Source organism: Melanostigma gelatinosum, assembly GCF_949748355.1.
Source record: "Melanostigma gelatinosum genome assembly, chromosome: 22".
Lineage (NCBI taxonomy): Eukaryota > Metazoa > Chordata > Actinopteri > Perciformes > Zoarcidae > Melanostigma > Melanostigma gelatinosum.
The window spans coordinates 8417377-8429391 of record NC_136655.1 but is presented as its reverse complement, the minus strand read 5'-3'; the positions used below and the strand labels follow the sequence as shown (position 1 = coordinate 8429391).

At 45.2% G+C, this 12015-nt stretch overlaps 2 protein-coding genes across 2 annotated transcripts; both read right to left on the bottom strand.

Annotated features, from left to right (window-relative positions):
- Positions 1 to 1141: 1141 nt before the first annotated feature.
- lmod2b (leiomodin 2 (cardiac) b) lies at positions 1142 to 5449 on the bottom strand. Its single transcript, XM_079294926.1, has 6 exons — positions 5092 to 5449; positions 4366 to 4827; positions 3824 to 4084; positions 3525 to 3743; positions 2960 to 3418; positions 1142 to 1468 (listed from the first exon to the last, which is right to left on the bottom strand). Exons 1-6 carry the CDS (start codon positions 5365 to 5367, stop codon positions 1427 to 1429), a joined length of 1719 nt encoding a protein of 572 aa, XP_079151052.1. The 5' UTR covers positions 5368 to 5449; the 3' UTR covers positions 1142 to 1426.
- Positions 5450 to 6694: 1245 nt separating this feature from the next.
- asb15b (ankyrin repeat and SOCS box containing 15b) lies at positions 6695 to 11882 on the bottom strand. The gene is given in 14 exon segments (XM_079294927.1): positions 6695 to 7609; positions 7703 to 7856; positions 7978 to 8080; positions 8235 to 8390; positions 8476 to 8620; positions 8922 to 9082; positions 9481 to 9523; positions 9526 to 9639; positions 9754 to 9892; positions 10040 to 10146; positions 10559 to 10723; positions 10828 to 10959; positions 11165 to 11217; positions 11443 to 11882. Coding segments are annotated over 14 exon segments (1728 nt in total). The 5' UTR covers positions 11550 to 11882; the 3' UTR covers positions 6695 to 7460.
- Between the last annotated feature and the right edge of the window lie 133 nt (positions 11883 to 12015).

Sequence of the window (12015 nt, the reverse complement as noted above, 5' to 3'; positions counted from 1 at the left end):
AATAGATTGTAAATCGGCAACAATGCATACATCCGTTGGGGAGGAATGCAAAGGTTCAAAGGGTGTGAGTGCTGTGACTGAGAAGCTAGAGGCTTTTCTGTAGGTCAGTGTTAAAGGAATACATGTTACCGTGTGTACCCAACAGTCTGGTTTGTGGTTAACAGACATTAAAACCATTAAAACCTCTGTCCATCCTGTGAGGATAGTGCAGAGACCGCATTTACAAGCAGGAAGTCCTTCCATATTCTGGAAGGATCCCCTGTTGACAGTTTGACAGATATGGCAAAGTGCTGTGCTTGAATAGAGGAAGCTTTATTCTTAGGACACTTAGTCGAAGGAATGAATTATGCATACTGAGCCTATTTACTTGGGAAGGCTATTTAGTGTACTGCTTTTGGGGGAGGGGGTGCACTGCATATGGAGATGAACTCAGCGCTGTCTTGTTTAAGGTTGGATTTTCTTCTAAATACTCTTATCACGCAATATACCATCTCATATCCTCAATAGTACTGCCCACCATTTTCCTGTGCATACCACAGTTTTTAGACTAATGGACTTAATTAATGGAATGCCTTTGAAGCCAGACGTCGCTCTAAAAGGGTCTGGAATTTATGTAATTGGTAGTTTTCTCATTGTTGCCACCCTTGAGCCCCTGACCGTGTTGTCTTTTGTTGGATTTCGGAGACTGGGAAGATTTCCAAGAAGCATAAACAAATGCAGGACCAGGATTAGGATGCTGATAGCTCACATCCCTCAGTCTCTTGCTGTCACTCTCTCTTCGATTTTGGGATTTTTGTTGCAAGTCGATGTCTCCTCTGTGATGTCAGTGGAGCTAGTAGTGGGTGTCTATTCCTTCTCTTCACTTGTCATGCATTGTGAATTGTTCAAACGAAGTGCGCCAAAGCCCTGCTCTAATGCGTGCTGACTGGCGTGGGTGTGTTGTGAGTGGGAATATGCATCAGTGGCGCTTGACCAGTAAGATGACTCACTGATGTAAAAAAAAAAAACACTGCTGCACAACAGCGTGACCCTTTTCTTTTTAAGTGGAACTCATCCAGAAACCAAAGAAAACAGTCCACGGACAAGTATTGTAAACACCAAATGGCTATATTTAGAAATGGACACATAATTCAACCAACAACCGATCATATTTACAATTTTACAAGAAAACAGTGAAATAGGAAACATATCAGTAAACAGTTCAGTCAACTAACTGCAAATTAATATACGAACACCATAACCAATTATGCTTAAAAACTTAAAAAAAACAACTTGTAAAGCTATAACTGCTGTGCAAATTTCCAGTAAATTTTCTTTTTCACGAGTCAGAATTCAGTTTTTTTTTTGGCTCCTCGGCAATCCCAACATGCTTTCATCCCTCGAGCGTCGTCATTACGCAGACTCCATGGCCGTGAGGAGGCCTCTTTTACGTTTGCTTTTGTTGTCGTAGATGATGTGGGACTTCCACCTGGAAAATGACAATGCTATGTCAGTTTTAAATACAGGCATGAATGCGTTTTAACAGATGTGATGGTGACAGCAAAGATAGGGACGAGAGGAATGGACATAAGTCGGTGGTCAAGTTATGAGCTCTGAGCCATGGCTACAAGAATGAGGTCTTCAAACCACTTTCCCCATAAAATGGCCTCGTTTCATTAGAAGGGAAGAAGCTCATTTATTGTTGCTATTTCTTTCTAGTTGTTGGCAGTGTACAACCTCGCTACAACTACTTTAATTGGCTGCAACATTGCTTAACAAAAGTTCAAGCAACTTAAAGAGATTATTTTACATGTCAAAAAAATATAAGAGTTCAATGAAAAGAATGATAGAACCACGATATGATGCTGTAGCCGGCAAACGGTTAGCTTAACTTAGCTTAGCTTAACATAAAGACCAGAAACAAATCTTTTTTGTTTAATATGCACAAATGCCAAAGTGTAAAACTAAGGTTGTGGTTGTAATAGATATATCTTCATTTGTGAGCAGGAGATGGATTTTGTCACCTTTGTACGCCAGGCTAGCTGTTTCCCCCGTTTCCAATCTTTATGCTATCGCTAACCCACTGCCGGTCGTGCACACTTTTCTAATTGTTGGCTTTTCAGATGACAATATTTGCGGAATCATGGTTGCGGTATGTTATTTAAAATAATCTTTTGATTATAATCTTTCCTGATAAGCATGCAAGCCTGGACATTGCATCCAAATATGTGCGTGACATCCTTAGTGGTGTCAACAGATGAAGTGCTAGTGGGCTGTTGTTGGAGAGTGTGCGTGCTGTGGTAACGACATGTCATGTCTGTTATCAAAAAGCTCCTCTGGACGGTTTCTATAAATACCTTCACTAAGTGGCAGGAATTTCACAGCTAGCAGACCCCGTAATCTCAGGGCAGAGCTGATTTTCCACTAACAATGTTACAAGCTGTGCTAAAGCTTCAGCCAAGGTAATACTTCACTCTCTTCTCCAAGATAAAAAAAATAGCAAAAAACCCCGTTTCTGATGTATGAATTACATTTACAGTGAAAGTAACATACTGCTTAAAGATAATTATAAGATAACCCAGAATGCTCTCTATTTGTTTGTCTCATTCTCTTTGTTTGAAATCCTTTTTGTTTTTACTTCTTTGTTCAGCTTATATTGGATTTTCTGCATCTCTCTCGCTCTGTCTCTCTCTCTCTGTGTGTGTGTGTAGACAGAACATATATGACTCAGACACCACTGACTCTGTGTCACCCTCATCTAAATTAAACCTCCCTCTTGTTCAGTTTGCCTGTAGGGGCACTTAATGCAATTTGCATGAAGTCCATTGCTCTGCTTGTGCAGGATGAACGTTGTTTTTTTCCCACTCAACATATTTCTAAATAACCCAGCTTCAATCTGATGCAGTACTCAGGGGATAATAACATCAGGTAACGAACATCATTTAAACGTCCCTGTTGCTGCACACTTCCTTGAACTTACCCGTTTCAGGCTGCCGGTGCTGCTGTTGCGAATGGACTCCATCAGCTGGTCGTGGGCTGACCTCACCGGCGTGGACGGCCTGCTGGCCTCCTCCCCTCTCCTCTCCACCGACACTGGCCTCAGCGCGTTCTTGAGCTCCCTCAGGATGCTGCTCGTCTCCGCTTTCTCCGTCTCCTTCCCCTTCTTGCCCTTCTTACCCTTTGTCTTCCTCACCTTCTTGCTGCCCGCCTCGTGCGCCCTGATGACCTCCGCGATCATCCTGGTGGGCTTCTTCTTCTCCTCCCGCGGCGGGGGAGGCGGTGGCGGAGGAGGTGGGGGAGGAGGCGGAGGTGGTGGAGGGGGGGGAGGAGGTGGAGCAGGAGGAGTCTGTTTTTTAGCCAGGTCTCTCCTGGGGAGTTTGGGTGAGGACCAAGGAGAGGCTCTGGGTGAGCTGTAAGGGGATGAACGAGGAGTTCCTTTCTAGAGACAGAGCGCAAAGTGGATTGTTACAAATGCATTGAGAACGACTAAAGGCTAGTGGGATCGCAGGTGTAAACACGTCTCATAGTGGAGCAAAGTGACATACCAGTGCGCTGGTTCTGGGGTTCACAGCTCCCTCTGGCGCCCCCTGTTGGCCCTCCTGCTGCAGCTGTCTCTGCTCTTGTAACCGTTTCTGTCTCTGGCGGTCCTGGTTCCTGGTGAGGATCCCCGTCATGCTCATCCTGGGACCAGGCAGGTTGAACTGGTAGCCCAACTTGATCAAGGTGTGGTTTTCCCTCAGTATCTTCACCATCTCCATCTCTACCTGAAGGGGGACGGGAGGTAGACATTGTTACTCCATGCAGATAAGACAAGACAAGAAGAACCGCGTTGTGAAGAACTCACCTGTCCGCCGCACATGTGTCTCTGATTGTGGAACCGAAGCTCAGTCAGGGTGTTGTTTCCAGGAAGTGCTTGAACCATCGCCATCACGCCCTTTCCACTCACATAGTTGGACTCTATATTCAGACTGGTGATGGACGAGTTTTCCCTCAGCATCTTAGCAATGGCCAGCGCCACTGGGTCGTCGGCTCGGGTGTTGGCGACGCTGAAGACCCTAACGTATGTGTTGGACCTCAGTGCTTCAGCAAATCGGATGAGGGTTTCCTAAAAAGTAGATTATAATATTCTCAGCATGAAGCAAAGCTGATGCAAAGGTCAATTGCCATCGAGTAAACCACGAGGTGATGTAAACAGTCTTGTGTAAACAGAAACGATGTCAATGCGGTTCATTTTTCCAGTTGTAAGAAGTGGTCGTGCTAAATATATAACTATGCTCCCTCCATTTACGTATCACGGCAAGCAGCCTGGTTCCAAAAATAAGCTGGCACACAATCAAAAGTTACTCAACAGTAAAGAGCCGGATGCTAGCAAGCGGCTCTTCGTACCTTTGAGATGTCGTCAATGTTGTTCAGATTAACCTCCGTGAGCTCAGGGTCGTTGCCAAGAGCTCGTTGGAGAGCGTCGTCGACGACGGTTGGGTTTCCCATCGCATTCGGGTCGACGGGTGGAGGGGGAGGAGTCAGTCTCACAGGCTCCACCCTCTGCGGCTTGAGTAGCTTTAGGGTGTCGGCCCATGAGGGCTCGGGTTTTAATTTATTATCTTGTCCCTCCTCATCATCATCATCATCATCGTCATCTTCCTCCTCCTCCTCATCTTCCTCTTCCTCTTCCTCCTCCTCTGTTACAGCTTCCTCCTCTTCCTCACTCTCCTCTTCTTCCTCCTCCTCGTCCTCTTCTTCCTTCTGCTTTAGCGCTTCATGCTTTCTCTGTTCTTTCTCATTTTCAACATCTTTTTCCTCCTCTGCTCCGCTGTTTTCTTCTGTCACACACTCCTCTTGTTCTTCATCCTGTATTGTGATCAAATCATTCAGTGTTTGAGATGAAACGCTGTAATTATAAGTATTTGTGTTCTGTAAAGCTAATTAACGCAGATGTTGTTTAGGCAACTTTGGTAGAAAGTGATTTATAATGATTTTCCTTTTAGTGAAGATATTACTTTTAAGTCATCTACGTAATCTGTTTTTCCATTTGATAGAACTTCAAACAAGCTGGCTTCACCTCTGCCACATTGTGCAAATGCCAAGCAAATCTAATTAAATATCATTACTGACCGGTTTGGGGCTTCCTCCACAAATCTCGTCCTCCATCAGTCTACGTGTCTCGTTTTCCCAATACTTCATGAGGGCCTCTCTGCTGAAGGTGCCCGTTGGGGTCTTGTCCGTCTGGTCTCTCTGTCTGAGTCCTGTTGGCACGTTGGCATCAGGATCGATATCCACCAGCTCCTTTTCCAACTCAGCCAGCTCTTCGGGGGTGAGGGAAGCCAAAAGCTCGTCCTCATCAACATCTTCGTACTTACTCAACTCTCGGCGGTACCCAAAACAGCTCATGGCCAAAGTGAGATTAGCACAGATAAGTCAGTTCAAACTGTGCGAGTTATGGAGTTTCATGCAGCCTGGACCCCAAAATGAAGTAATGATATGGGGATAGAGGTTCAAACAAAAGACTAGGTCCACCGTGAGGTTGCTGGAGATCCACGGACATAAGAGGTCCAGTTTAGGTGATCCTTGACGAGTGAAGCTGTTTGGATGTACCCACTCCAGTTTGAACCGGATCTATCCTGGCCGGCCACGTTGCTGTGAGTGTGTGTGTGTCGGTGTCCTCTCCTTTCTAATCTCGCCAGCTGCTGTTTAGGCCTTAAGAGAGGGATCACAGGGGAACGTACCAAAGTGTGGGCTCCATGATGCAGCGTCTTTTTTGGGAGGCACTGCCCTCAGAGACACAAAAAGCATGTGAGCTCAGAGACGTAGCAGTCTGTCACCACGGCCTGAGCGTCTTCGTTCATGGCCAAAAACACCAGCGGGGCCCAACAGAACAGAACTAGAAAGATAAACGGAGATAATTTCTCCAAAATCTTGATCTGTATGTCCATCAGAGGTGTTGACACGTCCTCTGTTGTTGTTGTCAGTTGATTATATGTTTTCAAAACTGCCATAACGTGGCAGAGATACATATGAAGGGAGGAGCAAAGAAGTTAGTTACGGGCCGATTGGTTTATGAATGTGTGTTTATGAATTTTTTGCAATAGATAATGTGACTTCAGGGCTAACATGCCATGCTAGCAGCTTGTCTTTAGGGATGGCGATGGTCTGGCTGTTCCACTAGACAACAACAAAACTAAACTTGCAAAACTAATGACATTACTTTGAAGAAGCTTCACTTTGTGTTTGGTGCTAATTAGCAAACGTTAGCATGCTAACACGCTAAACTAAGATGGTGAACGTGGTAAACATTATACCTGCTAAACATCAACATCTTAGCATTGTCATAGTTTGCATGCTGTCATACCATTAGCATTTAGATTAAAGCACAGCCTCACAGAACTGCTCTAAAGTATGAGTGATATAAAGTAGCTTGACCTCACTAGTAAGTTTATAATTTTCTCTTTTTTAGAATGTAGATCTGGTTCAGAGCATATTTACTATTTACTTAGCTACTCCACAATCACTACTCCAAATCTTTCACTCTGGCGCAGAGAACACGATGAAAGAAGCAGCATTATGCTGACATTATTGAGGGCTTTCAACAGCTGATAGTTCTGTCTGTGCTAACCTGCTGTTACGTCACAATGTGTGGTGTCGCTCAGCCAGACCAAGCTCAGAATGGTTAACACGCAGAGAGAACAAAACATTATCGCTGCTTTGTTTATTTCAACTTTCAGTAAACTTCAGTAAACATGAGTACTCCACAATTACTCCAGTTTTTACTGGAGTTTTTACATCATTGTTCATTACAAAAAACTTATAATAAATCCAATGCAATATTATTATATATATATGTTATACAATATGAACACTTATAGCCAGCACAAAGTGAGAATAATGTTGTCCACCCACACAGGTGTATTCACTTAACCTGCCTGATTAGACCTCCTCTCAGGTCTGCCCTTGATTGACATTTCTCTCCCACTCCTTTGCACCCGTTGGGGCGGGACAACTCATACTTACTCTGATTGGTTGACGCAGTTTGGTGACCTCATAGAACTTCTCCTTGAGCAGAGGTCTAATTAGTGTGAAGTGAAAACACCTGCATGAGTGTACAGTACATTTAAGACAACTACACTCGACGCAAATAGAAAGAAAGCGGTAAGGCAACACAGAATATAATATACTGCATCTGTTCAGGGGTAAACTAGGATGGATTTCAAAGCTTATCATCTCAGTATTTATTAGAAAAAGGGACATAGTGTTAGGACATGTCAATGCAAAACAAGAAAAGAGACATTTTAATGCCAAGGAGGAAATATGAATCTTCTTTTGTGACACTTAAAAGAAATGGTAGACATAGTCGCACACTGCAAGGCACTCCAGCTCATATAAAACTTAACAAATTAAATACAAAAGGACTTTGAGGGAAAATATATTCCCATCGGCTATTTTTACAATTAGTGTTTCAATCACGCATGAATAAAGGAACGTGTGTTTCACGTAGAGGACTGTCTGTAGGTCAGGTAGTTCTTCAGTCTCGGGGGATAAGGGACAGCAGCCACGGCTTCAGGGTCATTCAGCACCCTGAGGCTCATGTGACCTCTGATTACCAGTCGACACAACTGCTGCAGAGGACGCGGCTTGCCTGGGAACACAAACAAACACATTCTTAAAAAAACACCCATGGCTTTTAACACCGTGTAACTGTTTTTTTAAAACGCAGGATTTGACGTTTTACTCAGTGTGTCAGAAATCTCGTCCCACTCGGGCGTCTTCTCCAGGACTCGTTTGAGGACGGGACAGATGTCGACGTGGCTGACGTACTCCAGGAGCATCCTTACGACACCGCCGATCAGATGTGTGAGCCACGACACCGATACAAACTCACAGAACTGAAAGAGAAAAAAGAAATGGTGGGTTATTGGTCACTTGATGAGCTGACTCTGTGTTCATCTTTATTACCAAGGAGTCTACCACAGACGTGTATGTATGTCTGCCTGGATTTGCTCTTACTGAGATGACGTCAGGTTCGCTGTAAATCTGGTAGGCTTGGTTATGGAGGTCAATCCAGGTACTGTCCATTTCTTCACTCTCACCATGGAAACAATGGAAGCACCTACCACAGACAGTGTTGCGGGGATGACATGTTCAAATGGAAAACGATTTTAAACACAACCTCTCAATCATCTCAGTGCTTGAACGTGTTTTACTGACATTCCTAATCACAGAAAGCATCTTTAAACTTAAATCTTTAAAGTTGCTCGACTTACCTGTAAGCTTGATATCCACTGTTGAGCAGCAGTCGCAGCATGACCGGGTCCCTCAGGCTGTACTGCAGGGCAGTAGGGAACATTGTGTTGGTGATCACTCTGAAGTAACAATTCACCTCTGCTCCATAGGACAGCAGCAGCTGGACCAGTTCATGCCTGGAAATGGCCAAACATCAGACCAGACCAACTGTGTACGTGAGCTATAAAATGAATGCCTTGTGTGTGTGTGTGCCACACACACCTCTCGGCGCGTATAGCGACCAGGATGCATTGCAGCGGGTCCAGGTCAGTGCTCGCTCCAGCTGCCAGCAGCATCTCGGCACAGGTCGCATCACCGTTTGAAACAGCAAAGTACAGAGGAGTCTTTCTGAGGTCCCCGTAGTTCTCTGCAACAAGATTCACATTTCATCAGGGGGCCAGGTTAAAAGATGAATAAAGTCATGATGCTACACTTGTCTCGAACACCTGAAAGATGATGCCAGTTGAATGTAATATGCTTATAATCAACAGGATGCATTTATAAAAAAAAAAGGTGCTATTTAGAAAAGCTTCCACGGGTTACACCACAGCAGGAAAATCAAATGTTCTCACCATAGTGAACAGTTATAAATCTTTAGCAGTGGCAGTTTTAATTAGTTTTTGAGCAGGTGTGCGGGAGAGACGGTTTAGCATCCAGCTGTGCCCCACCAGAGATGTGTGTGCCCAGCAAGGCGTTGACGTCATATCCGTTCTGGAGAAGCAGCTCCAGACACTCGACCTGTCCCCCATCGGCTGCTGAGTGGACGGGGTTCTGGCCCGAGAGACGGACAGCTCTCTTTGCAGTGATGGGGATGAGAGTCCTCAGGACTCTACACACACACACACACACACACAGAGAGAGAGAGAGAAACACAGTGAAAAACAAATGCTAAAAGAGGAAAATGGGACATCGAGAAAAATGTTCATTAGATTGCGGTTTGAGCCACAGTGTTGTTCGGTGACAGAACTGCAAAACAGCGATAAACAGAAGGCTCTTTGTGGAAATGACTACAGTGACAACACTGCAGAGCTGTGAGGTGCAGAGAGTGACATGTTACAGTCTGATCAGGCTGCAAAGAATCAGGAAAATAATGTTAATTTGTCTTTCTGTCTGTCTGGAACTAGATTATCTTTTCTTTTTAAACAGATATTCTTTAGGCGTGACAATATGCTCATATCCAGGGCTTCGGGATGATCGGGGTGCTCTTTTGCGTGGAGGTCAGCTCACAGTGCGTGTCCCTCGTATGCAGCTCTGTGGATGGGCAGCTGGCTACGTTCGGGCTGGCTCCGTGCTGCAGGAGCAGCTCGACACAGTCCAGGTTTCCAGATCCAGATGCATCGTACAGCACTGTGTCTCCATTGCTGGCCTGGGCGTTCACGTCACCACCTAGTGGAGCACGGGGACAAATGCAACACGGTGAGGAAAAATGGTTGTGTGGCGTTACTCCTCATACAAACATGACAGATGTGAAGCAGTACACAATATATGTTGGTGTTTTACCTTGCTGTATCAGTAGATCCAAAACTTCAGAGTTGCCATATTCAGCTGCGATCCCCAGAGGAGTCACCCCATGCCCGTCTCTGGCAGTTACTTTGGCTCTGTGTCGAAGCAGCAGCATCAGAATAGCTGGACAACCCACCTGGTGCAAGCGATAGGAGGCAAGGACATAAAGAAGGTATAGGAAAGAGGGTATGAGAGGAGGGAAGGAGGACATGTGAACTTTATCCTGGATCTTGAGTTCTGATTCGCTCATTGTTCTAGCCCGTATCAATGCAGCGCTGTTCACCTTCGCAGCTTCATGGGTGGTCGTCCACTTGGTGAGACACACCTGCTCCACAAAGGCCCCGCCCATGACGAGCGTTGCAACCATGTCGTACGACCTCTGTCTCACTGCTACAAAATGACGACAAAACAAGGTAATGCGGTAAACGGCCATACTAATGACGGATGAAGGATGTCTTATTCATGACGGAGTTGATGTTAAAAAACTTTATTCGGCTAATGTCTACAGCAGTTACAGATGTTTTAACAAGGCTTAGACTACAGCCACGCCAGCGGCTCTGTGCAGCTGCATTTTAGGGACCAGCGGTGCTTTAACAGCATGTTCCTAACCTGCTGATGCTTAGCCGGCATAATGTTTACCACGTTCAACATCTTAGTTTAGCGTGTTGGCATGCCAACATTTGATGTGTGTGTGTGTGTGTGTGTGTGTGTGTGTGTGTGTGTGTGTGTGTGTGTGTGTGTGTGTGTGTGTGTGTGTGTGTGTGTGTGTGTGTGTGTGTGTGTGTGTGTGTGTGTGTGTTACCAATCAGCAGAGGAGACTCATTGCTGCTGTTGGTGGTGTGTGGTGAAGCTCCGTGCTGCAGCAGCATCCTGATGTTCTCCACCTGGCCGGCCTCTGCTGCCAGAGTCACCGATGTGTCCCCACCCTCTGTCCGCTCCTCCAGGGCCACGTCTGTGGACGTCAACACTGCTTACGAAGAGTACAGTAACGCTAAAGTTGAAAATATGTTCACTCCTATGTACATTCCTTTAAAGTGCAGATGCTGAATGGTGTTCGGTTAAGCCTCTCACCCTGCAGCACCACATGCAGGATCTCCGGCTGCGGCTGCACAGCTGCAGCGTGCAGAGGCAGCTGCCTGCTGCTGTCGCTCTCTCTGAAGGCAGACGCACAACCTGACAGCTCCCGCAGCGCGTACACATCACCTGTGGAGACACGAGCACGATCCACGCAGGACTCCCAGGGAAGCATTTTATAATATTCATGGGGTGAACACAGCGAGTTCATGCATACAGACACGAACGTTTGTGTTTATTTGTAGGTTAACTTTCGTAGGAATGAAACTTCAACGCCACGTGCACTTATTCTTGGGCTAAAACAACGATATAATATAATGATACAATATAATACCTTTGTGAATGGCTGCCATTATCATCATGAAGTTGTCACTGTTTGCTTCCTTTCTACTGATGCAAAGGAGAATAGTGAGTCAAATAAAAGGCGTTGATTACCCTTATATTATTTAATTCAGGATTTCCCGTGAACTTAGAATCAACATCTTTTGTAAAAGTGTTCATTAGCCCATCACTCAATTTGTATCAATAGTAAATATTAAAGAAGTCCTTTTGGTAGCCCCATCCATAACCCTCTTAGTTAGAGCATTTGGGACATTCTTGACTCTCTCATACCCGTTAGTTTGTATCAAACATGGCAACTTGTGGGCATCTTGAATGCTCTCTCCAATGGCAAACTTGATAAGTTCCTCATTTATGCCTTCCTGCTCAAAGACATCCATTTCTATATCAAGGGGGAAAAGTGAGGAGTATCGTCATCAAATCAAAACAACAGTTCCGTGCAAAAATCGAGCAACATGCACAACTTCCAACATGTTACGGTTACATCTATCTGTACTTTATGCTTTTGTCCACGGCTGCAGGCATGCAGCCTTGTTTATCAGCAGAGGGCTGCTGGCACAGTGTCACCCCTGCTCGAAATGTGAGTACTTGAGTATGAATCTGTTACATCTGAGATGACACCACAAAAAAAAAATGGAAGTTGAATTTTGTTAGTCGTATCAATCCGTCTCACCTGACGATCTGAAAGTGCACCCCAGCTCGCAGCCCGTGTGTTTTTCTTTCTCGTGGGGTTCATAAAGCTCGTCTGGGTTATATTTAGATGTGACCTGCTCCACATGTGACATGACTCGGCTCAGAGTGCCTGTTGCGTTTTCTAACTTGGGTGTACAGAGTTCTCCTTTTCAC

Bases quoted from the DNA above. Each gene is read 5' to 3' on its own strand.
- lmod2b (XM_079294926.1), bottom strand. From the start codon at position 5,367: ATGAGCTGTTTTGGGTACCGCCGAGAGTTGAGTAAGTACGAAGATGTT. The intron at 3,419-3,524 runs GTATGTCACTTT...CTCTGTCTCTAG, and splicing joins ACCCCAGAACCAGCGCACTG to AAAGGAACTCCTCGTTCATC. The intron at 1,469-2,959 runs GTAAGTTCAAGG...GTCATTTTCCAG, and splicing joins GCACCGGCAGCCTGAAACGG to GTGGAAGTCCCACATCATCT.